The 27,288-nt window shown below is 40.4% G+C and overlaps 2 protein-coding genes across 7 annotated transcripts in view; both read right to left on the bottom strand.

Moving 5' to 3' along the window:
• The window catches only part of WDR19 (WD repeat domain 19), a 39,803-nt gene extending 31,402 nt beyond the window's left edge, over positions 1-8,401 (bottom strand). Inside the window, exons 1-8 of one of the 4 annotated variants that reach the window (XM_081875633.1) lie at positions 8,261-8,401; positions 5,213-5,304; positions 4,984-5,049; positions 4,585-4,710; positions 2,689-2,804; positions 2,164-2,279; positions 663-743; positions 160-272 (exon numbers count right to left, since the gene is read on the bottom strand). In XM_081875633.1, the coding sequence (XP_081731759.1) occupies positions 160-272; positions 663-743; positions 2,164-2,279; positions 2,689-2,804; positions 4,585-4,710; positions 4,984-5,049; positions 5,213-5,304; positions 8,261-8,266 (716 nt within the window). In that variant the 5' untranslated portion in view covers positions 8,267-8,401. Of the gene's footprint in view, positions 1-159; positions 273-662; positions 744-1,261; positions 1,358-2,163; positions 2,280-2,688; positions 2,805-4,584; positions 4,711-4,983; positions 5,050-5,212; positions 5,305-7,613; positions 7,631-7,992; positions 8,151-8,260 lie in introns of those variants that run through there. The other 3 variants (XM_081875636.1, XM_081875634.1, XM_081875635.1) reach the window with 3 other exon arrangements.
• A 6,822-nt stretch (positions 8,402-15,223) lies between these two features.
• KLHL5 (kelch like family member 5) overlaps positions 15,224-27,288 on the bottom strand; it is a 50,908-nt gene continuing 38,843 nt past the window's right edge. For all 3 annotated transcript variants that reach the window (XM_081875772.1, XM_081875773.1, XM_081875771.1), the window contains 6 exons: positions 26,724-26,910; positions 24,819-25,043; positions 23,408-23,570; positions 22,110-22,322; positions 20,884-21,055; positions 15,224-16,613 (listed from right to left, as the gene is read on the bottom strand). In XM_081875772.1, the coding sequence (XP_081731898.1) occupies positions 16,557-16,613; positions 20,884-21,055; positions 22,110-22,322; positions 23,408-23,570; positions 24,819-25,043; positions 26,724-26,910 (1,017 nt within the window). In that variant the 3' untranslated portion in view covers positions 15,224-16,556. The remainder of the gene's footprint in view (positions 16,614-20,883; positions 21,056-22,109; positions 22,323-23,407; positions 23,571-24,818; positions 25,044-26,723; positions 26,911-27,288) is intronic.

Here is a 27,288-nt window from a genome sequence, read left to right as displayed (position 1 = left end):
GAAGTTGACAATGTTCGTGGAAGGTTATGGCATAATAATACTCTCAGCTGTTCTTGCTTCAATAGATTAATACAGCTTGTCAGCTACTCATCTGGAAATGTCTATAATGCTCGAGCACTCTCTTTCATGTGATCTTACTAGTTTGGTGAATAGCTTTACCATTTATAAGAGACAATGTTCCCGTAGCGTGGCTGAAACGCCAGTTCAATTGGGTTCTCTGGATCTCTGAAATTATAAATATACAGGGTTTTCTGAGCAACGACAATGCATACCTGGAAAAAAAGAGAGAGAAGAAAATAATATATTGAACAAGACCAGAATCATCTTATGGTAATAATGCAATGGTAGTGTTCCTTAAGAGGATTAGAAATTATTCTCCTGACATGATTATTTATTTCTAAGACAGCCTTCGTAAGCATCAACTGCTAAGAAAATCAAAGACACCTATCTTAAATCTTTTACTGTGCCTTGTCAAGTAACACAATAAAGCTCTTACGATAAGAATGACACTAACGTCTCAGAGCTGCAATCTAATTTTGGAATTCTTATGACAAACAAAATTTGCATTTTATTTTCTTGTGTTATAACTTTCCCTTATTACTTTCTTTGCAAAGCCCCTTTGGTTTCAAGCAATATATACTGCTATGTTGTTAAATACTTACTGTGGTCTCATTTCCGCCTGTTCTATCATCAGTTTTCATTACTATAAACTCCATATCGCTGGGTTCTCCTCTTACTGTTGTCTGCAAGAATAAGGTTCCAAGGTTAATAGAATAAGTAATTTTTATTTTTTGAAACAGTTACACTGGCCTGGTATACCCATAACACTACACCATAGTTTGTTAATAAATCACAAGTTAGCCACAAGTTGTCCCACAGATGATAAGCAAACTATAGCTTTCCCCCTCCAATGTTTGTTTTCCAGCCACTCTTCCCTCATGCCTTTATAGCCTGGTTAAGGAAGGGTGCTGATTCCCATGCAACACGAAGCCATTAGTTAAAACAAAGCAAGGTTTGTAAAGTAAAGCAAAAACAAAAGTCTAGGTTCAGATAATGGCTTGTTGGCAGTAAATGTACCACAGTTAAGTCACTGGGCTGGGTTCACACATACTGCTAAGTTTAATAAATCATGATTTAGTGCTAAGAGCAAACTAGGCCATTGACAGGAAAACCACAAAACAATGCAATGATTTTTCAGGTGTTAATACAGTAATATTAACAGCTATCAACCTCAATTCCAAAAGCAGCTTTGGACACTAACTTTGTGTGGAGGAACTAGATGCACAAACTGGCTGTGCTTCCTGTTCTCTACAATAATGTAATGTTTGGACACAACTGTCATATTTTCTCCATTCCACCTTATAAAGTCTTTCATTTGCTTGCCTTAAGACTCTGTCAAGGAAGAAAGAATTACATGTGGCCTGAGATTTTAAACAATGCCTTTATAGAAAATCGCTGATCCCAGCCAGCTGGGCACAATGGTTTAATTCTTAGAACATCACCACAAACAGCTACACCATTTCTGACATTAGTTTCTCCTGTAGTTACAAAATTTGGATCCTGCTTCTTTTTCTCATTGAGGAACTCAAAGCGGCTAACAAAATAACATATTGTACAAAATAAGCATAAAACCGAAATGATACAATAATATCCTTTGCCGACTGTATCCTAGGACTTAGATAGTGCCTATCTATATATATGGAGATCTCCATTATCAGTTACCGGTAATTAGCCTTTTCAAGACAAGGGGGGAAAACGGGGACAAAAATCTATGTCTTTCACAAAAATAACTGGTGTTGGTTATCATGGATGACCTTTCAAGCATCTTACAGTTGTTGTTTTTAAAGATTGGGCACTCTCACTAACAGAAGTTGGTCCAATAAAAAGCAAAGTTGCAACCAATGTTTAAACTACACAGATTCTTGAACATTAACCCAGGATATTTTCACACACAACACTAAATAGTCTTTGTTCTTTTTCATTTCCTGAGCCTGTAATTCAAATGCGAAACTTCAACTGGCTCAAACAGGCATATGGTTTGTAACCAATTCTCGTCTGCTTTCTCGCTCACATTAACATTCACACATAGAGCAAATGGAGGCAAAGGCATTTTTTCATATAACTGTTATAACCTTGTGCATAACAACAATGTAGGTTTATTACCACTCTGATTGTATCTCCTTCGTGGTTGCTAATTGTTACCAGTTTGTCCTCACCGCCTAATGCTATGAATTTCCCACCGCTCCAACAACCACATGTAATCCGTTTGGTGTGCTTACCTGGTAAAACAAATTCACATAGAAAAAAATCACAATTTGCTCACTAAAGATATTGAACAATGCATGGACGTTAAGTATGTGATTCAAGTAGGCATATCCAATAATACAATTATCATTTTAAGCTGGAAAACTGTGAATTATTAAAAGAAAACAGACAAATAGCGTAGGAACCTGCGGCCCTCCTAATATTGTTGGACTACAAATCCCATCATCCTTGACCATTGGCCATGCTGGCTGGGCCTGATGGATGATGAAGTTCAACACCATCTGGTAGATCACAGTTTCCTCATCTACAATTACACATGGTGAAATACTTACACTAGAAAGATATTAACTAGATTTTAATAAAGCGAGCAAATTTCTGCTCTCTCTCCACACAGACGTTCACTAGTTTTATAATGGTACTGACCAAGGATAGGAATCTTGCGAGAAGTTTGGCGGTTATATATTAGTACATTTCCCTTAGCTGTTCCAGCAGCAAGTAAGGGTTCGGCTTTCGACCAACGTAAGAAAGACATTGGTTCCCTGTAATAAAAAAATGAAACAGGTTTTCAATACAGTCAAACCTCGGTTTTCACACGTCTCGGCAGCTGAATGTTTCGGCAGCCGAACACCGAAACGCAGAAGTGAATGCTTCCACTTTCAAACACACCTCGGAAGTCAAACAGCTTCCGAGGTGCGTTTCTTATTCCCCCCCCCCCCCGAACTTGCTGACAGCCCTCTGATCCTTGGTTTTTGAACATTTCGGAAGTTGAACGGATTTCCGGAACGGATTACGTTCAAAAAACGAGGTTCCACTGTAACAACAAGAGTGTTGAATGGATTACCATTTTTTATTGACAATATTTAAGGAAACAGCAGTAAGGAGAGAAAGTACTTGGTTCAAGATCAGAAAAGCAGGCACAGTTGTGATTCTGTAGTAGAAAACTGATGATTGGCATTCAAGAGATGTCCTGGTTTGCACAATAGGGTAAGCCAAATTGCTCTACAACATTTCCTAGATTAACACCTCACCTATCCTTACTTTACTTCTTGTTTCCTGGCATAGTTTCTGTCACATTCCTTTTCTGTATTAGCAATACACACTCATAATAAAATAAGAGGAGCCTGCTAGTCCAGCATTCTGTTGTTGTTACTGTTACTGGCCTTTATTGGCATAAGTTTAAACAATAAAATCATAAAATCAAACAAAGTCTTCCAAATACATTAATAATACAGACACATACAATATATAAAAGACTAGATAGCCACCATTGAGGAAATCAGGCAACTTTAGATTTAGTTTAAAAAAACACAGAAGCTAGTAGGAAACCCCTCAAGTAGTACCTGAGCTCAAGAACACTCTGCTCTCCTGTCATCTGTACATGGTTTCTCTTTTACCCACCCATATCCCTGATGATGGGTTAAACCACAGAGCCTAGGACTTGCCAATCAGAAGGTCGGCGGTTCGAATCCCCGCGACAGGCTGAGCTCCCGTTGTTCAGTCCCTGCTCCTGCCAACCTTGCAGTTCGAAAGCACGTCAAAAGTGCAAGTAGATAAATAGGTACCGCTCCGGCAGGAAGGTAAACGGTGTTTCCGTGTGCTGCGCTGGTTCGCCAGAAGCGGCTTAGTCCTGCTGGCCACATGACCCGGAAGCTGTATGCCAGCTCCCTTGGCCAATAAAGTGAGATGAGCGCCACAACCCCCGAGTCGGCCAAGACTGGACCTAATGGTCAGGGGTCCTTTTACCTTTACCTTTATCCCTGAAGATGGCAATATAAGTAACAACGAAGAACAAGCTGAAAGTGCCAATCAGAACTGACTGATCAATGTTCCGTATTCTAAAAAGGTTTCTTCTGGAAAGAATTTCATAAGATGAGGAAATTAGATCTGTGCCCTTCTTGCACCATTCAGCTTGGTGGTACAGATACAAAACCTAGGGCTGCCATATGTCTGGATTCTCCTGGACATTACTGGGATTTCAAAAGCAGAATACGCATCTAGGGGAAATTTCCAAAAGCTGGCACTTTGTTCTGGATCTTAGGCAAGTCAATTAAAAAAATCCCTTTTTCGGGGGGGGGGGGCGGCTCAACTTTTGGATCCCCCCCCCCAAAGCTCTCAACAATTTTAGGAGGAAATAGAATATGGCAAGCCTTCAGAACCTGCGCTACCGGCAAGAAAAATTCATTCATAAAACTACAACTGAAAACTTCTCCCATTTAAACAAGACAACCTATGCCCTGTATTAATTTTAGGTTGCAATTATACTAAATGTATAAACTGGCCTGGAAATATACTTTTTCTTAAAGCACACTTTTTGCTTACCTCATGCTAGTGTCTATCAGGCTGATTTTGTTTGTGTTGGCATCCCACAGATAAATGCAAATGGCCTTATCAGCAATTATTGCTAAGGTATCACCATCTTGATCCCAGTCCATAGCAATGCAGTTGCTAAGGAAACACAGAAAGGATTAACCGGATGTTCCAATATTTGGTTTGAAATATGAAACTGAGTGGAAATGCAAGCCTGACTAGCTCCTTGAAGGAGATATCCATTCCCCATAATTCTGTTCTCCTAAAATAAAGTACAGTCTAATCTCATGCAATTTTATAACCCTCTCCCCCACCATTTTTGAAGGCATTTATGCCAAACAAATCAGATAATCTAATGTTGAATTTGCCTAAAAGTAATATTTTGCTTTCACAAAATTGTACAAGACTTACCCTGGTAAAATAATTTCATTTTTCTTTTGACCATGGCGATCGAAGATTTTTACAGTGTGATTGTGTCTAAAATTTTTTAAAAAAGAACAGAAGAGGAATAATCATTATGGTGGTCATCTTTCATACATCTGTAAATATTATTAAAGTCTGTAAGCTGCTTCTATGACAAAATCTGATTCATCTGTTTAGTTAATTAACCTATACAATAAAGAAATCTTTATTAACTTACCCTGCAACAGCAATGTAGTTTCCTACAGTTTTTTGCCAAGCAAACTGCACAGGTGAACTAGGTGCATCCCTTTCAGACAGGGTAAATACTCGCTATGGAAAGAAATTGACAATTAAAAATGCACAATTATTAAATGTTTTCAATTTTTCTTTTTTCATTTACAAGGCATACCTAATTCAGGAAACAAAACAATTGCCAAGTTTCTGCAATGCTTGAAAAACCAAGAAATATATTTTTATAAAGGCATACAGACAGAATCTGTTCTAAATACCTTCTGCTAAATTTTGGAGACAAACAGGCAAAAGTGCATAATCCCCCAAACAGGTGACAGCTGTGGAACTGAAGTTTTACAGCAGCTGTATGGAAACTTTGGCTCTTCAGGTGTTGCTGAGCTACAACTCTGAAGAGCATCCCTGGCCATTGGCTACGCTTGCTGGGGCTGATGGGAATTGTGGTTCAACAAAATCTGGAGGGCTAAATGTTTCGTACACCTGCTTTAGAGCAGACTTCCCAGCCTGATGCCTTCTAGATGTTTTGGACTACTGTTTTCATCATCCCTGGCATTTGGTCATGGTGGTTGGGATGATGGGATTTATAGTCCAAAACATTTGGGGAAACCTGCTTTAATTTATCCAGTATAAATGTCTCTTAACTAAGGGGTGGGAGGACCACTTATATCAGTAATAGTACATGTAGAAATGTATGCTTTACACCCTGAGGGTTTCCTCCAGTGTAAAGGAAAACAATATACTGGAAAGCTGGGCAGTAAATAGCACAGGAAGACTGTATCAAAGGAGAGAATGAAGCACCATAGGAAGAAAACTCAAGGCATGTATTTTGGCTTTATTGCATCTTCCCTAATTTCAGTTCTACTCTTCCCGCCCACATATCTATTGCAGCAGAAGACAGAGACAGCAGGCAAAATGGGTAGAAGCTGAAAGACATATTTCATATTGAAGATTACTGAGGAACAGTTCTCTGGGAGTGTTTGTTATAAAAATAAGAACAGACTTGAGTACAGAGAGGCCTGAGAGTGCAAGCATATGCCATGCAACAAATTTTCAGTAACTGAAGCAACCTTTACTGGAATTCCTAGCACTAATTCCAAAAGAACAGCTTCCTGCAGTTCTTGCTCCAAAATCCTTAATGGAAATGGAAAAAAATACCAGTGAAGAGGAAACACAGAATCCATATACACTTTGCAGCAAGATCTGTGAAGAGGACTAATGGTAACTGGTATGTTCTGCAAGTCTCATATATATAGGCGGTGATAATTTCACGCTGGGGTTCTGTTACTGGCCCCCATGTATGTCCGTAGAGCACATATAAATGTTCTCTGTCCCGTTCCGTCCCCCTGTTCTGCCTTTTTCCGGGTCCAAAAAGACTCACACATCAGTGATTGCACATCAATTGGATGTGCCTAAAATGGTTGCTGCCTGTATTCTGATTCTCCTCTGATGCTCCATTTCTCAGGTGTATTCTCCAGTTGGAGAAAAAGCAGTTAAATAGCAATCGGCTCAAAGGAATTCCTCTTCAAGGTACATCTTGTAAACCTTTTAAATATACATGCTTTAAAGTTGTCTGAGAAGCAGACAAATTATTATAAGCAGTACACACACACACTCTTACATCTATCCTTATGACAACATAAAGAAAAATAAGTTGCTTTGCGTATGCATTTCTTCAATAAGACCTCTTAGGATTGTTAGATGTTTAGATACCCAAAAGAATAACTGTTTTCTATGGCAAAAAAAAGTCTTGGAGGGTTTAATTTCTCCCAGGGCTCATTGTCAGATGTATTTTGATTTTCACTACTGTTGCTCAGCTCCAGAACATAAGATGCAAATTAAAGTACCCCAAGCAAATGGAAAGTGTTTTCCTCACTAAACATTCCCCACTCATCTGGGATTAAGGGGAAGATCAGAAGTACTTTGGTTGACAAAATCAACAACAAAAAATTGAGAAAAGAAGCACTTTCAGCCCCAGCAACACTTTTTCTAGAAATTAAGCACTCTCTCTGAAATCTATAAAATTCATTTTGGTTTAATCCTCCAGGGGTCTACTCAAAAAAGTAAGTCCAACTAAGGTTAATGTGGCTTACCCCTAGGTATAGTATTGCAGCTTCAATCTAGCACAAACTTTTGTAGTGGAAGACTACATTTCTGTCAGTTATAATAAAGCAGCCTTTTCCTGCCAGAACAGATTAAAACCAGCTAGCTAGCAAAAAGTACCCAAAAGGCATTTCCCCCCTAAATTAGCAATATTTTCCAGAACAAGATTTGAATGCTAGTCAAATGACGATCCTAGTCCTCGTGAGAGCGGCCACATTTTTCTGTCGGATATCGTGTGCTTTTTCTTTTCTTTTTAAATAGATATATAATGCTGCATCTCTAAACTTCACCTGTTGAATAATCACTTGCCACCTTTTGAGAAAATTGGAAAACCTTTATTGAATATATGGGAAATAACTGCACAGCTGAAAACGCTGGCAGCCTTAATAGAAAATCAACAGGGTAAGTAAGTTTTGATGGATGTGGTAATGGAATACCGAATGGGATAGTTTTTGTAAAATAGGCAGGGATTTGGATTTTCTCTCTCTCTTTCTCTCTCTCCAATCCGTTGCCACACAGCTGTGACAGGCGGAGGCCAATGCATAGTTTGTTTTTTTCTGGCAGGGTCCTGCGTGGCAGCTAATATTATTATTTCAAGCCCCCCGCCCAAAAGCCCAATAATCTCCCCAATATCCAACAGCTCTCTCTCCCCACAGGCGACGACTCCACCTGCTGAACGTCTGCCTGTCGCGAAGCTTGTGAAGCCACAGAGAGCCCGGGAGAAAAAGTGAACAGCCCTAAAAGTCCTTGAAGGGGACCTTCGTGCTGCGCTTCCCCCCGCGGAAGGCGTGAAGGGGAGCGGCCAAGAGAAGCCCCGAGAAGCGGCCCCCACGGGCGGCGGGGCTGCTCTGCCTAATAATAGGCCTCACGGCCCACCCCCGAGGCACAGCGTTGCTTGCGCGCGCCACCCAACCGCCGCTCTCCCTCAGGGCCTCACCTGCATCTTTCGCCTTCGCTGTGGCGTTGTTTAAAAGGGGCTGTTTAAAAAGGGGTGTGAGGGAGGGCAACGGGCGGAGTGCGCATGCGCGCTCAACTGCCTCCACCGCGTCCGCGTCACCCAGGAGATCGCAGCCGCAGAGGTACGAAAAAGAAGAGTCGCGCGCCGATGACCCGAAGAAGGCGCTTCCTGGTTCGCGTCTCGAGAAGCCGTTTTCGACAAAGCCCAGTGGCGGAAGTCTTGGGTGTTGTTCAGTCCCCGCCCAACAAAAAAGTAGCAGCAGAGATATGGGAGGTTCTGTTTTTTGAAAGCTTTACGTAGGAAAGCATTGTTTGCTATTTCTCAAGGTGTCTACTAGTGGCGTGACAATAAAAGGCTTGCAGGGTTTCATATTGGGACCCCCGGATTGTTGTTGTTTAGTCGTGTCCGACTCTTTGTGACCCCATGGACCAGAGCAAGCCAGGCACTCCTGTCTTCCACTGCCTCCCGCAGTTTGGTCAGACTCATGTTTGTAGCTTCAAGAACACTGTCCAACCATCTCGTCCTCTGTCGTCCCCTTCTCCTTGTGCCCTCCATCTTTCCCAACATCAGGGACTTTTCCAGGGAGTCTTCTCTTCTCATGAGGTGGCCAAAGTATTGGAGCCTCAGCTTCAGGATCTGTCCTTCCAGTGAGCACTCAGGGCTGATTCCCTTAAGAATGGATAGGTTTGATCTTCTTGCAGTCCATGGGACTTTCAAGAGTCTCCTCCAGCACCATAATTCAAAAGCATCAATTTTTCGGCAATCATCCTTCTTTATGGTCCAGGTCTCACTTCCATACATCACTACTGGGAAAACCATAGCTTTAACTATACGAACCTTTGATGGCAAGGTGAGGTCTCTGCTTTTTAAGATGCTGTCCAGGTTTGTCATTGCTTTCCTCCCAAGAAGCAGGCGTCTTTCAATTTCGTGGTTGCTGTCATCATCTGCAGTGATCATGGAGCCCAAGAAAGTAAAATCTCTGACTGCCTCCATTTCTTCCCCTTCTATTTGCCAGGAGGTGATGGGCCCAGTGGCCATGATCTTCGTTTTTTTGATGTTGAGCTTCAGACCATATTTTGCACTCTCCTCTTTCACCCTCATTAAAAGGTTCTTTTAATGGTATTATATACCATTTAATGGTATATAATAACTTTTAATGGTAATATATACCGGGTATAGGGCGGTATATATAATAATGGGTGGGGGACCCTGTGTTGAGATTCCTCCATTGCAGGGGGTTGGATGGATGACCCTCTGGATCCGTCCCACCTCTGCAGTGCAGCCCTGCCAATCCAGATTCCGATGCAAGTAGTCACATAGGTGCCCACTCCCTGGGGTGCCCACGCACCCACAAAATTCCCCATTAAGGGGCCGGGCATCCACAAATTTCTGTACCCCTGGGCCATGCACGCTGCATGGCACCCACAATCGTGGGGCCAAGTTGGCATTCCTGGCAGCAGGGCCGGATTTAGGTTTGATGAGCCCAAAGCTACTGAAGATAATGGGGCCCTTTATATGTCCAGCTCAAAAGTACATAAAAGTGCAAGTAGATAAATAGGTACCGCTCCGGCAGGAAGGTAAACGACGCTTCCATGCGCTGCTCTGGTTCGCCAGAAACGGCTTAGTCATGCTGGCCACATGACCCGGAAGCTGTACGCCGGCTCCCTTGGCCAGTAAAGTGAGATGAGCGCCACAACCCCAGAGTCGGCCACGACTGGACCTAATGGTCAGGGGTCCTTTTACCTTTATATGTCCAGCTGTCCTTTGTCAACAACAAATTGTCGCTGTTTTTTGTGTTTTTACCATGCTATATGGTAATTTATGGACACAGTAGGTACCTAAATCCATTTGCACATAACAAAATATGTATTTTATCAATGTTGAACTGAAATTCAATTAAGTATATTAATAGTGAATTTTTTGGGGGGGGCCAAGAGAGTGGGGCCCTAAGCTATAGGTTGTTTAGCTTATACGTAAATCCGGCACTGCCTGGCAGCCAGTACCAGTGCAGCTGAAAGAAACCACCTTACCACAACCCTGCAATGTAGTCTACTGACGGTTGATGTAGTCCAACACCTCTGTGATGTAGGTCCATGCTTTGTGCAGGTTGGTCCAAGAGAGGAGCATAGAATAATATAATTGTAGAGTTGGAAGGGACCACAAGGGTCATCTAGTCCAACTCCCTGCAATGCAGGAATTTCTTTGTCCAGTGTGGGGCTTGAACCCACGACCCTGAGGTTAAGAGCCTTATGTTCTACTGACTGAGCTGTCCCAGTGGATAGCATGCAGAATTCGGCAGTATTATAACCCCCAAGTTGCACACTGGAGAGCTTTGTTTAGGGGGGCAGTCACAAAGGACACTGCGCCCACTATTAAAGTTGTGGGGGCTGGGACCAGTTTGGATTCCCAACCAAAACTCCTTACAAAACACTTTCTCATATCGCTGCAAATCCAGGGCTCAGGTTCATGCAGAAGCCTTGTTTGTCCCAAACTGGCTAGACTGAATTACAGTGTTCAAACTGGATGGGCACCATACAGACATATATGCCAGCTGGTATCTGTGTTGGATTTGAAATTGTTGTTATAGATGCAGTTGTTTTAATATATGCTTATACTGTCCTGTGAAATTGCTTCAGGGTGCTTCATAGGAAGCAATTCATAAATTAAATAAGTAATATTTAGTATTTGGTTGGAATGGCTTGCTACATATTGTAGTTTTTATCAATGTACTTTTCCTGTCACAGTGATTTCAACTCCAAATAAATACCCTCCCCCATTTTTCACTCAGATTATGCTACATTGAGAAATGTAAATTATTGGAGAAAGCCTAGTATCTTTTTGAATAACCACCACTTGTTTCTACATATTTCTTGCAATCTGTATTATAGGAGATAAAATATCTGACTTCTTTCTAAACGTGGATGCCAGTGTACTGTATAGTCCTTTCAGTAAACCTAATACAGATTAGGATGGTCTCCCTCCTCCACTTACAGTAAATCGTGTGTTTTAAGACACATTATTTGTGATGACATACATCAGATAACCTCATTCTTTCTCCCTGAAATTTGGTTTAGACTGTGTGTGATCTGCCTGAAAGGCACCTGCATTACTTTTTCTAAAAATATATTCTATTTTTTAAAATTGATCGGAGAATATGAATTGGAATCCCATGAATTATATATATTAGTCGAGTTATATATTCATTTTAAGTTCCTGAACATTCCCCCTAAGAATCAGCATGTGCCACAGTATCAGTATCATTTTAAAAACATCCACTTTTATTTAAGATTTATATGCCCTTCAGCAATGTTTCAAAATGGTTTACGAAAACACCATAATAACCATGTTCTATTAACCATGTCATAGAAGTTACTAGTGAGGGGGAATCCCCATGTATTTGAGATTATTTCCCTTCCATTTGAAGAGCCACTTAAAAACAAGTATTTCATGGTACTCTTGCCTAAATCCCCAATTGCATTTAGGAAAGTGTGTGTAGTTGTGAAGGAATCCTGTCTGTTTAAATTGTGCTTTAACAGGCATTGTGCATTGCATTCTGTTGTGTTGTAATGTGCAGTGGAATGTGTTTGATTAATGAGGTTTTCTGTCCAGTCAGGTGAAAGTTGCTTTAACTGCCATGGCAGATGTTAACTGACAACGGAGGAGCGGTTGGAGGTAGAACTCTCAGTATGCAAAAGGATAGAACATGTGCACATTCCGATTGGTAGTTGCAGGTATAGAATTCTTGGTTATACTATGTGATTGGCTGCCCTGGCCTGAAAAAGCAAATAATATAGCTGGGTGCTGCTGGTCAGTCAGTCAGTCCCTGTTAGTTGGTGCTTGGTGGACATCCAGAAGAGAAGAACCGAGAAAGACCTGAGAGGAAGGCAGAGTGGTTTCATGGTAGAACGCTTGCTATGGCAGCTGAATCGCTTGATTTAGGCTGAGGTAGGGCTGCCATGGGATGCGGTTAGCGCTGTGGGTTAAAACCACAGAGCCTAGGACTTGCCGATCAGAAGGTTGGCGGTTCGAATCCCCGCAATGGGGTGAGGTGCCGTTGCTTGGTCCCTGCTCCTGCCAACCTAGTAGTTTGAAAGCACCTCAAAGTGCAAGTAGATAAATAGGTACCGCTCCGGCGGGAAGGTAAACAGCGTTTCTGTGCACTGCTCTGGTTCGCCAGAAGCGGCTTAGTCATGCTCGCCCAATAAAGCGAGATGAGCACTGCAACCCCAGAGTCAGTCACGACTGGACCTAATGTGCAGGGGTCCCTTTACCTTTAGGGCTGCTATACGTCCTGGTTTTCCTGTACACATCTGGGAATTGGACTTGAAAATGGCATCCGGGCAGATTTTCGCTGAATTGGCAAAATGTTCAGGAAAATCTGAATGTATGACAAGTAGGGTGATTAATTTTATTTTTAAAAAAGCTTTGTGAAAAAGCCCAAAAATGTGGGGGGGGGGGAGCACAACTTTGACCAAAAAAAAAAAAAAAAAAAAAAAAAGCTCAGATATTTTTTCTGGATTTTCACTTTTGGGAATACGGCAACCCTAGCTGAGAAGACATGGGGGAACCTGTCTACAGTGCTGAGAGTGAAGCAGCGAATAAATCCATTTGGAATGCAAGGCTCTAATGCAGGGGTCAGCAAGGTTTATCTTGCCAAGGCTGGATCGGTCCCGCGGAGATCCCTCCATGGGCCGGACCGTGCACGCGATTTTTGGCGTCTGCACGTGCGCACCTGCAGTTTTTGGTGTCTGCGCGTCCGCAGATGCGATTTTTGGCGCCATGGAAGCAAGTCCCCACACTGTGCTGGTTTAGCGCAGCTCAGTTTGGGGGCTGGTGAAATAACCTCCGCGGGCTGCTTCTGGCCCATGGGCCTTGGGTTGCTGACCCGTTCTAATGCCTTGTAGGACAGCCAAAGGATGATTCTAGGAGACGTACAGTATAGGAAAAGTAGGTTTGTGGTTCAGTAGGCCAGTAGGGGTGAAATAGAAGCTTCAACAATTTCCTCAGTTAGTGTTGGTGAGGCTTAACTGGGTTAGAATCATAGAATTGTAGAGTTGGAAGGTACTCATCTAGTACAATCTGCAAGAGTGTCTTAACAGGGTAACTATAGTAACTTGCTTTCTGAAAGTGTCTTGGGCCAATAACACCTATTTCCTCTGGCTCCAGTGCATTCCTACAACTGGTGTTGGAAGATGAGTACTTGTGACGTTAGCCACAATCCATATCTATCCTAGTGTTTTCCCTCAAACCAGCTTCTAGCTGATTTAGAAACATAAGCCACACTCTGTGGTTAAGCTGAGAGGTGTAGATTTGAGACAGCCATTGCATATGACAGCTTCATGGGGAGGAGTGTGTGGTGGGGGTTGCAGGGACAGGGAAACCAAACAGGCAGTACACATAGGGGGTGAAGACATCCCTGCTCCCTCCCTGGTGTAAAGTAACATAAACATGTGAATAGAGACCACCTTACTGCATTTCAAGCCACTAATGTGGGTTTAGAAAGGGTGCAAAATAAACTGTTGGTATTTAAAGGGACAGAAGCAAGATGAGTGAGTGTGTATACCTGTTTAAAAATTGTATGTATTAATGCTAAGTGTTGCTGTCTACTCCCTTCAATCAGTACCCAACCAACCATAAAATTTTGAAACCGGAGGTCCATTTTGGCATTGCACGCGGGTATTTGTTTACCTATGCATGCACACCTTTTGAACTTATTTTATTTTTGAAATACTAACAGATTTACACAAAAGAGCAATAATAAATAAATGTGTGTGTTGCTCCAGGCCAGGGAAGGATTTGGAGTTGCTTCTATGAAAGACTGCCTTTTCCTTTCCTGCTTCCTGTACCAACAAGGGCAAATTTTATTTTTAATGCAGCTTATCAGTGCAAGAACAGCTTGTGCAAAAGAGCTGTTTTGATTAAAAATAATAATACTGCAAATGTGTCTTTAGTAACAACTATTGAAAAATGGTAGGTTGCATACTCTCATTTGAGCTGATAGAAATAGAATGTAAGTAGGGGGTGCAGCAATGCATGGTACCTGAAATGTTTTTTTTTTTTAAAGCACCCCAGCCACACAGTGCATCCACATTTGAGCAACACGCAATTTTATAATAGATTTTCTTCCCTTAACGAATCATCCGTAGATCTGGAAAATCCAAATTTCCTGGGAGGGAGGGTACAGGCTGCCGCTTGGATGAGGCCAATGTCATGTGCTTGCTGGGGCGGAGGAGGGAAGACATAAAAGCAGCATCAAATCCACATTAAACTCCAGTGTAGATGAACCCTTAATGTTGTTTTCAATGCATTAAAAAAATCGGTGGCTAAGACTGCTCAAGGTAAAACTACATAAGAAGTTATCTAGATGTCAAAACCTGGGTGCAGTCACAACCCAGAACGTGTAACAGAAGTCGTGACCACTGCCTGAAGACTTGGCCTTCTGCCATTAATAGATGGCAGGAGAATTTAGCCCAAGTGACATGCTTCTGCAGTGCCAATAGTGTGCTTTTTTGCACCCACTCCATCACAGGTGCCACCCTTTGTTTTGATAAAGTAGATTACGCTATATAATTTAGAGCAATGTTTTGGGCAACCTTTTCCACATCTATACATCGGACTCTGCAAACATCTGTTTTTGGACAACTAACCTTATATGTGTATATTTATGCCAATGCATTTTTTTACCAAGCAGGTTTAATGTAAGACAGCCATAACACTCATGCCAGCTCACCCCTTGCTAAATTTGGGTATGGGTTATGATACTTATCATTTGTGTGTGTGTACTTGTATGAATAAGGCATCACAAAATCATTTGTAAAATGATAACAAACAGGACAGGACTTATACACTGAAGTAGAATGCCATTTCCCCTTTAAACTAACAGTTAATTGTGAACTTCAAAGTTCAGAACTGTATTAAAAAATTACAAGTGTGCAAAGACTATTCGTCAGACACATTCCATTTACTTTCAGAAAAAAAGAAATCCTTTAGTTTACATATTCAGATTTTTTCAAGATAAAGTACAACAGAATGTTACATAACATATTTGAACACGTAAGAAACAAGGCACAAAAGAAAATATAAAAGTTTCATAGAGCACTTGGAACACCCAAGTAATTCTGAGTAGTGTAACAAGTCAACATAAGGCAAATACTAAAGAAAATCTATTACAGTATTAAATAATTTAGTTACGCAAGTCTGATCCTTGGAAAGACTGTCAGTCTTTTTGGAAGGAGCTGAGCACCCCGAAAGGATGCACCAGTTGTAGGGTAATGCCCACTTTTTTGCTAAAGGAACACTTGCTAAAAATGGCACGAGTTTTCACCTTATAAAAGTGTATTAAGATTTGTGCAAACTCCTCTTTCAAAGTAAATTAAAGTTAGCTACGTATAATTTCAGATCATGGAATGCTTCAGAAACCACAAATGAAAGTCACTTTTAATGATGCATTAGAATGTACCCCGCCCCCAACTCCAACTTCTGAATTTCTTTCAGGAAGAGATCCACTCTGTGAAACTGCAATCAGGCTCAGAAAGATGAAATGATATATAAATATTTATAGAAGAGAGAAAGTTCCATAAAAGATTAGAAAATCCAGTAAGTGTGGTGGATGCTGAAAAGCTCTTGAAGAAAGTATCCTATAGAACAAACACTTCCATAGCATACTAAGACAGTAGTGAAAGTGAGGCTTTGGTTAAAAAACAAAGGCTGCAAAATGTCGGCTGTGGTGAGAAGAGTTCAAGCATCAAATGTATAGCATTTCCCACGCAAGAGGTACCCTTGATACTCTGATTCCATCTGCATTTGGTTTGTCTTTGTACCATGTAAAAATAGTAACAATAATATTCCAATAGTCAAGACAAATTATTTGGAATGAAAGCAATGGCAATACCTGCATCCTGAACATGCCAAAAACATATATGGAAATGGAAAGGAAATGGTACTGTGCCCAGGCTTATTACAACAAAGAGCTCAGGGCCTCCTAGAGCAAGAACCAAAATTAGTAAGCGCCAATTATTTTTCAGTTGCCGCATTTCTAGTGTAACCTGCCAGCTGGCTGCAGAGTATTCCATTACAAATAAATGTACATAAATTGCATTACTCATTTTTAAAAAGTGCATAATGTTGGTCCGTTTTTAATTAAAAAACATTTTAGCTAATAGATTAAGACCAAACTCTTTGCCCTGTGAAGATACACAGTACCTTATATGATTATAATTTAGTAACTTGGGGGAACCCCCCCCCGAGTCTATAGAAGAGAAGGATATCTTTGTAATTAGAGCTTTACAGTCACGACACAGGCCCCAGCTCTTCCGAGGCACAATGGTGCAACCTGTAATGGTGAGAAGAAGGTGGAAAAGGGTCAGTGACAAAGCACACAAATATTTTATTTTAAAAAATTAGAGCCACAGTAATATGAATGTTGAGCAAGAGAACGAATCACTTGCTACCTATTTTTCAATCTGCGCTTAATTTGAGCCAGAGGTCACCTGGACTCAACCCCATCGTTTTTAAAATATAATGTCAAAGCTCAATTATATAAATTATATAATGAAATCTTCCAAATGTTTGTAGAGCTTAGTACTCCACCTAAAGTTTGGGTACCTAAACATACTGCTAGCCCTTGGTTTGATGACGAATGTTTCCAGCTAAAAAGAAAACTGCGCCAAACATTCAAAAATAATCGCACCAAACTAGAGCCCTCTTATCTTGATGAAAAAAGAAAATATCATTACATTCTGGCTGAAAAGAAACAGAAATACGCAACCCAAAAATGGCTACAATTATTTGACTCAATTCAGAGTAAAAACAACAAAGCGTTCTGGAACCTAGTGTATGGAGGATTGAAAGCCGAAAATCAACTAACTCTACCACCAATTGCAGAATCCAAATGGTCCCAATACTTTACATCTGTATTTAACAATCTACACAGTGAACTTAAAGGAAATGAAACCACTAAAAATAAAATTATTAAACTCCAGGAGTGGCCAAGGGTAGAGGAAGAGGAAATTAGAGAGATAGTTAAAAATTTCAAATCGGGGAAATCTCCTGGGCCAGACGGTCTACCAATAGAATTATTTAAGACCTATATAGATTGGTGGGCAGAACCCTTAGCCCAACTGTTTACGCTTATAGATAAATATGGGATCATACCTGAGACATGGCTAAGATCAATAATTATTCCAATCTTTAAAAATGGCGACCCAAAAGAACCAAGGAATTATAGACCGATAAGCCTTCTATCAGTGATAGGGAAAATCTACGCTAAGCACCTCTTATCTAAACTCCTTACCTGGATGAAAAATCTAAATTTACCAGGGAAAGAACAAATAGGTTTCTCCAAAGGTTGCTCCACACTAGACCACTGTCTTATACTTATGCATCTGGTTGAAAAATACAGATCCCAAAGGCAATCTAAGATATACGCTGCTTTTGTAGACTTTCGTGGTGCATTCGACTCAATTGACCGCCCAAAGTTGTGGAGGAAACTCGCAGAATTAAAAATTGATCAGCACCTATTGATTCTAATGCAAAATCTACACTCTTCCAATACCTGTCAAGTCAAACTTAACATCAAAGGTCACCTTTCATCAGACATCCCAATCTCGAAAGGGGTAAAACAAGGGTGTATTCTTGCCCCCTTTCTATTTAATTTATTTTTATCAGACTTGCCAGATTACCTTCAAAAAATAGAATCACATGCCCCTAAACTTAATCAGAAACCAGTTCCTCTCTTACTATATGCAGACGATGCTGTCCTACTATCCTTAACGAGCTTGGGTCTGAAACGTCTTATATCTTCACTGATCCTCTATTGCGAATGTAACAAACTCTCTATAAACTATGAGAAGACAAAAATTTTGGTCTTCTCGAATGGTTGGAAATTAGAGAAATGGAAAATAAGAGGGCAAGAAATCCAACAAGTGAAAATCTATAGGTATCTGGGAATCTTATTCCAGAGCAATTTAGGGTGGGCAACCCATCGCACAAATGCCATAAAACAGGCAAAGTGCATCTCATCAGCAGTTGCCCGTTTTCATTATCAGAAAGGTAATCAATTTATTCCTGCGGCAAATCAGATATTTCAAACAAAAGTGCAATCCCAGATATTTTATGGAATCCCGCTATGGGTCCAAGCATATAACAATGATTTAAAAAAGATTCACTCTAGCTTTCTGAGACGTATTCTTGGACTCCCAGCTACGATCAAATATGAAACAATGTGTGCAGAAATAGGCATACACACAATGGAATATTGGGCATGGTCCACCTCAATAAAGTATTGGTTACGCTGCCACTTTCGCTGCCCTCCATCAAGTCTGCTCGCTGATTTGCTCAAAGACTCCTATAAATCAAGATGGTATCAGCACCTCGAAAAAAAGATTGAATCTTTAGGCATCGAGCTGGAGCCCCTGTACAATTCTAATGAGCAATATATTTCCCATAATATCCTAACTAGACTAAAGGATGTCGAGAGACAAAATATTATGGCAGCTGTAAACAAAATTTGCTCCCCCATATTCTATGAATTAAATATCTTAGATAGCAGAGCCAATTACGTCACTAAACTAATAATCCCAGCCCAACGTAGGGCTTTTATGCTGGCCCGTTTGAATGTTTTTCCCTCAGCATTTGTCAGGGGAAGATATCAAAACATTCCTAGAAACAAGAGACTCTGCAGATGCTCTATGAATGTCCCGGACACTGTAGAGCATATTCTCCTTCATTGCCCATTGTACAGTACGCTCCGTCAACGCGTGCTGTCCCCTCTTTTGGGTGGTCTGGAACCGCAGCAAGGTGAATGTGTGGGATTCTACCTATCCGACGTTGACCAAAGGGTAACGGCGGGGGTAGCCGAGTTTTTGGTAGCAGTCCTCCAAGGAGCAGGTTAACAAGGAAAACCACTGACTCTATATGTATATATATATATGCATTTAGCAAACTGCTGCCTTTTTATATATATTTTAAGGCTTTTATATGTTATTTTCTCTTTTAAGGTTTTATTTCCATAATGCCTAATAAAGGTTTGATAAAGTAAAAGTAAATTATGGAGCAGGATATTAATACAGGGCATAGGTTTCCTGTTAGCAGGGACAGGAAGATTATACTTTTTATGTCACCTTTTGCATACATCAGATCAAGGGTACACTGCCTTCTAGGATTTCAGGGGCCATATTCCAGCCATGGTTAGGGTCACAGAATCATAGAGTTGGAAGGGACCCAAGGGGTCAACTAGTCCAACCCCCTGCAATGCAACCATCTCAACTGTGACCATTCAACCTCTGTTTAAAAACCTCCAAGGAAGGAGAGAATCTACCACTTCCCAAGGGAGTCTGTTCCACTAACAGCTCTTACTGTTAGAGAGCTCTTCTTTCCAGAGCAACTGTGTTCTTCATTCAAGCAAGCAAGAGGCATTACCAGAGTTCAAGGACATATTCCATCTAGGCAAAAACGTGGAGGATGCCTGGCCAAGGAGGAGCTGTGGCCAGAGAGAGGCTTGGACAACTGCATTTAGTCCCTGGGTATGAGGTGCCACAACATTAGAATTATTTTGCTGGGTTTACAGAGAAAAACTTGATTACTTAGGTAGAACAAAAAGAGCTACTTCTAAGTTTAGATTTCATTTGCACTTTCCGGTGGTAGCCACTGGATATGAAGTGGCTACCTATCCTGTGGCAGATGGTAAGGTTTGCTGTGTGCTCCCAAGTTGGATAAAAATGGGAGTGATTCTGCATATATGTAGAATGCTTTCACCACATATCTGTCATCACATACAGATGGTGAATATTTGAGATATGGAATCAGTTTTTTGGTAGACTTGAGTTCCAGTACTTCCCATTTTAAATAATCGCATTTCCCTTTTCTTCCACCTTTCTTTCAGAAAGCATGTAAGAAAGGACAGAGGCTTGGTTGCACCAGGAAAAGAAGATGTTTGCCATGCTGCTCAAATCATATGTAGGGAGGGGCAGGAAGTAGCAGAACAATCAGAAGTCTGTTCATGATGGATGGCTCAGTCAGTGGAGCATGAAACTCTTAATCTCTGGGTCATAGGTTGAAGCCCCACATTGGGCAAAAGATTCCTGCATTGCAGGGCTTTGGACTAGATGACCCTCAAGGTTCCTTTCAGCCCTACAGTTCTGTGATTCCTATCTACACATGGTTTCACTTACTCACCTGGAATCAGTGGCGTAGTGTGGGTTGTCAGCACCCGGGGCAAGGCAAGTAATTTGCGCCCCCTAACCCTGGATTTGCGCCCCCTAACCCTATCCCTAACCCTAACCCCCAGATGTTGCGCCCGGTGCGGCCGGCCCCCCCTGCACCCCCCACGCTACGCCACTGCCTGGAATGACTGAATTTGAGCTGAAGGCAGGCTTCCAAAAGAGGCTGAGATTACTCTTAAAAACAGCAACATTTGAACACTGATGTTGCCTTCTACTAACTGAGATGATGGAGCCAACTACCTGCTACTATGACTTGGAGTGGCTCTCCCAAGGTCACAGAGAGCTCTGCCAGCCAGACTTGCTATGAGATCACCTTGAACAGAAGATGCCAGAAATTCAACCCACCATTGATGTATGAACCCTCCAAACCTTAAGCAATACCTGTGTCCACTCATTTGTCTGGGGGTCGTAAGACTCCACCGTGTTAAGGTAGGTCTGTCCGTCATATCCCCCAACAGCATACAATCTGTCTCCAAGAAGGCAGACTCCCACTGCATCTCTGCTGATGCTCATGGAAGCTACGGCAGTCCACATGTCAGTTTTGGGATCATACCTGAATTAAAAACAACAGTGTAAGGGTTAGTTCCATATGTCTGAAGTTCTGCCAAGAGAGTATTATATATGCTATTCTAATTTTTCATGTTATTCCACACCCCGTATAGTATTTCAGAACTTCTTCTGATGGATTTCATTGCAACTTCACCTAGATCTTTTGCTTTCTTTCATCACTGTTGGTACCGTTCTTACACATACACAGACCCTGTTTGGAAGTGCATTCCCGGCAAGCTATTTGTTAAATTGAGAACATGTTCATCCTACCCCTTAACACATTTATCTGAATCAGCTTAATCCACATTTCCCCATTTTGTCCAAGATGAAGATCTGTGGTTTAATGCCATGGTCCGACATAATGTTTTCAGACACTGAGCCACGTCTCCCCATTTTGGACATAATGGAGAACTGTAGTTTTAAGCTAACCAAGATATGAATAACAAACAGGAGAGCAGAGGAATGAAAGCACTGGCCTGGTGCTCATTGTTAGCTTATTAAACTGACTAAGCAAGCCAGGAATCTACATCTGAGCTGGGTGAGACGTATGATAGATTCTCTTGTTGCAGACTGCTTCTTGAAAACAAATTCTTTATAGAATTTGACATCTCTCATGTAATTTCTTTTTTGCTGCTTTATTTTTAAAATTAATATCCTCCATAGAATTTGCACTTCTGTTTCGGTTAACTAATGTCTTTGTTTACCAACATTCTGACCCAAGTTGGTGGATTTTTACTACTATCCTTTTGGTTAACAGCATCTTGCCCAAAGCCACACAACAAATCTCCAGTTGTGAAACACAAACCCTGGCCCATGCCAAATCTCTCTGAATGGTGTCTCTTGCAACTGTTCTATAAAAAGTGCTACCATTGCAGAAATACTCCAAATCAACTGCTTCTACGTAACCTGTATCTTTTACTTTTTACCTCCTTTTCTGCATCCTCCTGCACTATATGCTCAAGTGTTAAATGCAGATAATTTTAGGATGCTGTAAATGAGGGAAATGGGACAGCGAGAACCTTAAGTATCTTCATAGCAACACTTTAATGCGTTAATACCTTTCCACACAGTCAGACAGCCTGGATGTCAAGTTAGAAGCTGGTGCATCATGGCCTCCAATAGCATAGAGAAACCCATTCCAGGTGGTCACCCCAACGCCACCTCTTCGTTTTGACATCTGAGCACAGAGTGTCCACTTGTTAGTATGAGGATCAAAGCATTCTACAGATTTGAGACAAGAACTTCCATCTCGACCACCAACTGCGTATAACCTGTAAGCATACAAATACGTGTATGAAATACTTTCTGAACACACACACAAAATATTCAAGTAGGCATTGAATTAGATGGCTTACTGCAGAATAAAAATAGCATTAAGTCTAACACTTTAAAATCTTCCTCAGGGACAATGAAATCTGCTGCTGCCTTTGCTTCAGAGAGAACTCTCTTGGGATCCTATTTCTGAAAGAGTAAGTCTCACCCATTTTCTGATGCTTCTCTTAAAACCTACCTATAGTTTCTTGGTAACAAAGTAGCTGTTTTAAACAACAGCTTTGTCTCAATTCATTTCCACCTCAGTAGGTGGTGCAGCTTGTCCTTTGATGTTGCATTTAAATCTGAAAGTAATAATGTAATTCTAACCACATTTATGGGCTCATTTGTACAACAGATTTGAAAGTTTTATATATGTTACATTTTTCATCCCATTACTTGTGTGGTCCTTTTCTATTTCTAAATAAACGAAGATACAAAAAAATTCAAAAATATCAAAAAAGGAAGCATATAATTTATGAAAAAGTGCATTATAAAAAACAACACAGTAAGAGGGTTTCCTACAATGATAGCTATTCCGATACTTCAAGGAAGGAATAATATTTCTCAGAAAAAACAAGAACTTCTTGTTTTTCTTTCTTAAAGTGGATAAAATTGTCAGTTTCTCTTCAGCCACCTTACTGCTAAAGACAATTGCTTATGTTACCATTTGAGTTTTCAGGCTTTTATACAGCATTATCAATTTATTATTAAAAATACATTGCTAGATTTGACTAAGTCAAATTACTGGAACCATTTCTAGGACAAAAGAAGTCCTGCCTGCAGTCCTGAAACTATTAAACATCCAAGAGGAAATTAACAGTAAGGATTTAATGAGCACTTGATGTTTCCTGATACCCAATGAATATTTTAACAAGAAGTGGATAGGACAAAAACATGCATACACAGCATCATTCAAAAGCCAGACACGTTGAACTTCTGGTAGATGACATCATTCCAGTGTTACTAAATTTCCTTTATATATGAGTTTTGAGTAAAATGTTATGGAATATTTGCCCTTATTTCTCTCTTTAGTCCTACTTACTTTCCACTTAATACTGCTACACCCACTGTGCTCCTTGGGGTTGACATACTAGCCACAAAGTTCCACTGGCGTGCCTGTGGATCCCATCTTTCGACGGTATTCAGATAGCTCCAGCCATCATGTCCTCCTACAGCATACATAGGACCTTCCAATACTGCCACCCCTTTGAGTTAAGAAGACACTATTATTTCAGAATGTGAAATGGCCCAATTGTTTATGACATACCGCAGTGGTTTCAAATGGTCACATCATCAAACGTGCTTCCCTCATCTATTTTTCTGATGAGGAAATCGGAACTAGGGCTTCTACAGAGTATTTTGAGACTCAGATGGAACCCTGGCCAAACTACTGAAAGGCATCCTACAATACATTCAACATCTTGTCCATCCGTATCTCCACTACATTACAACATATTTTTAAAGGAACATCCATTCATTCCTTTAGTAATTAATTCATTAATTTTCTGCCAAAGGAACCGAGGCTGCAGTGTTTATGGGGATGGAGATAAACTGCCTCTCAGGAAAGCCTGCCTACTGTCATGGATCACCTCATTTAAGAATCCTGATAATTTCACCCCAAAGTTCAAAAGCCGCTGATGTACAGGAACAGAGAAACACTTGAGCCTTGACAAGCAGACATATCACAATATTTCTATAATATCCCTATCCTGCAACTGCCAATTAAGAATACGAAAACTCTCCAGTCCCTCATTCAAAATTAATGAAATGGGAAAAGGGGGGGGGATTGTCTCTTGGTTTTGGAGCCATTAGGTTCCAGTCTTCAATGTTTCCAGTCTTCTTTCTGTCAAAAGAAGGTCCAGTGACTTTCTCCCACTCTTCAAAGGAAAGTCAACCTCGATACAGTGGTACCTCGGGTTACATACGCTTCAGGTTACATACACTTCAGGTTACACACTCCGCTAACCCAGAAATAGTGCTTCAGGTTAAGAACTTTGCTTCAGGATAAGAACAGAAATCGGGCTCTGGCGGCGCGGCGGCAGCAGGAGGTCCCATTAGCTAAAGTGGTGCTTCAGGTTAAGAACAGTTTCAGGTTAAGAACAGACCTCCGGAACGAATTAAGTACTTAACCCGAGGTACCACTGTATTTGGGGGGGGGGAGGTGTTTTAAGATGCCGTATAAAAAGTGTCTCAGAGAACTGCACATACCTACATGCAATATAGTGACCATACTTTTACTTCCCAAGCATGACACATAGGAAAGGATAATGCTGAAGATGACAATTAAATTAAAACCTTTAAAGTTTGATTCTGATTTTTGTCTCTTACAAATTACCTACTACTGATATCGCATGTACCAAAGAAGCCCAAGTAGCAATTTCAAGGAAGCATGTCATTGAAATGAGCTGATCACACCACATATCTTGCTTTTAGTTATAAAAATAGATACATACCCAGACCATGTCGGTGAGTGGACATAGGTGGCATCACACTCCAAGTTTTTGTTTTTGGGTTGTAACACTCCACTGTATTCAGTGTTTTCAGTCCATCTCTACCACCAACAACATACAACTTATCATCTAATACTGCCACTCCAAATTGTAGTCTTCTTCCATTCATATTTGCTACAGGAGTCCACATATTGGTACGGAGATCATACTTTTCAATGCTTGTTGCTCCTTAGCAGTAGTATAAAATAATATTAATTTAAAAACTCAAATCTTTGTGATCACTGTCTACAAAAATACAATAGATTTGGTTCAGATAGTGATAAACAATCTGATTACTTCTTTTAAAAAAGAATTATTCCCAACATACACACACAATACATTAGTTCTCATGTAGTTTCAAAGTGCATACTTGAGATGTGATGTCAATAGTGATTACATAAATAAGGTTCCAAATAATCATTTGCTAAGTATTTTGTCCTACCAAATCTGAACGGACTGTTAACAACAATTTATGGACAGATATAAAATCAACTAGTTTGTAGAACTATGTTCTGTCTCACTTTCCTGGAATTTATATTTGCTCTCTCCTTAATATGTGTAACAAAATTTCTTCATTCATGCAATATGAAATACTAACTGAAGCTATAAAGAAATGTTCTGCAAGTTCAGCTGTATATTCAGAATCCATATTCAACACAGCATGAATGGTCACTTACAGGTGAAACTCGGAAAATTAGAATATCGTGGAAAAGTTCATTTATTTCAGTAATTCAACTTAAAAGGTGAAACTAATATATTTGCAATCCTTGTTTTGCTAATTTCATTTAATATTCTAATTTTCTGAGATGACTAATTTGGGGTTTTCATCAGCTGTAAGCCATGATCATCACAATTATAACAAATAAAGGCTTGACATATCTCGCTTTGCATGTCATAAGTCTATCTCATATATTAGTTTCACCTTTTAAATTGAATTACTGAAATAAATGAACTTTTCCATGATATTCTAATTTTCCAAGTTTCACCTGAATGCAATCATTACAAGAACCTTTAAATAAAATACTTTGGTAACTAGTGATTATTTAAATATACTGAGATAGCTTTGGGGTTTTTTTAACTACGAATACACAGCACTGTATGTATACATCTTTATTAACAATATTAATTTCTAGGATTATTTTTTGTCTTATTTCATTGAATATTTGTGTGCACAGTGGTGAAATAATATCATATAATAGTTTACTATAACTTCTTTTTCACTTGCATTTTTTCTTAATCAAAACAGGCAAACTTGTTGAACTTGATTAAGGTAAGGCTGGTATATTTTCACCAATAATATAACGGCCATCATGTGGTTATGTTTCCATTGATCATTTATTAGATTAAGAAAGATATGAGATTGTAAAAGCAATGAGAAGTTCTGCATCCATATTGTAAGCCTAGGTGTGCTATTTTCATGGAACACATACATTCCAGCAAGCTGAGCCCTTCAGTTCCACCCACCCAAACCCCACCCTCCTGTATTTCAGGTGGGTTTACAGGAAGGGGGGGTTACGTGGTTGATATACATTTATATGTTCATACTTAATCTTATTACTATAAGCCACAAATATTTTAAACACAGTTGCATAGTGCTTCACAGATTTTCCTTTGGGGGGAGGTGGGGGGGGGGGAGAGAAGAGAACAGGGTGGTATTTACAAAATGCTAGCTAACAGGCATCCTCGCAGCCGGCTTTTATCTGGCTGAAACTAAGTCACACATTCGTAGGGCCAGTTTTCAGCTCTTGCACAAAGAGCAAAAAATATACTTTTGCACTGAAGAGGTGAAAACGCTTACAAATTAGCCTCTCAACTCCTGAAATGATATGTGCATTTTCATCTGTAGTACAGGCATCCTATAATCCATACCTTTAGTCGCATCCATGCCTCCAACTGCAAACAACACACCAACTGTAGATTTTCTAGGTTTTGTACGAGGACTTTGCAACATGGGCCGCCTCTCTGGCAACAGATGGTATTTCATTGCTTCCATAATGAGTTTTTGACATTCAATGTCATCTCTGAAGAGTGCATTGTTTTCCATATCTGCTAAAAACTAGAAAAAGGAGAAGACGATGTGCTGAACTTGAGTAAAGCAACAGGAATATTCTGAATATAAAATGCCAAATTAACACAACTAACCTACAATCAATACAGAGAGTAAAATGTTGGTGTAAAGGCATGGATTTTGATAGAGAAGATTACAGAGATAAATGAACACAGCTTCTGTCTCTTTAAAGTTTAGCTAATACCTTCCCTGGTTGGGCATTTGGATCAGTATTGCAGTACTAAGGCTGTTTTCCTGATTAAAATTTACAGACACACCCCAATCTGCTATTTGTTCTGTTACAGGAAATTACATGTACACAGGTTTTTGTGTGTGCATGCCCATCATTTGGAACAGCATTTATGTCTTCCTATTGTTATGATCTTT

This window comes from Podarcis erhardii (genome assembly GCF_964252035.2).
Source record: "Podarcis erhardii genome assembly, chromosome: 9".
Classification (NCBI taxonomy): domain Eukaryota; kingdom Metazoa; phylum Chordata; class Lepidosauria; order Squamata; family Lacertidae; genus Podarcis; species Podarcis erhardii.
This window is presented reverse-complemented; position numbering and strand designations above follow the sequence as displayed.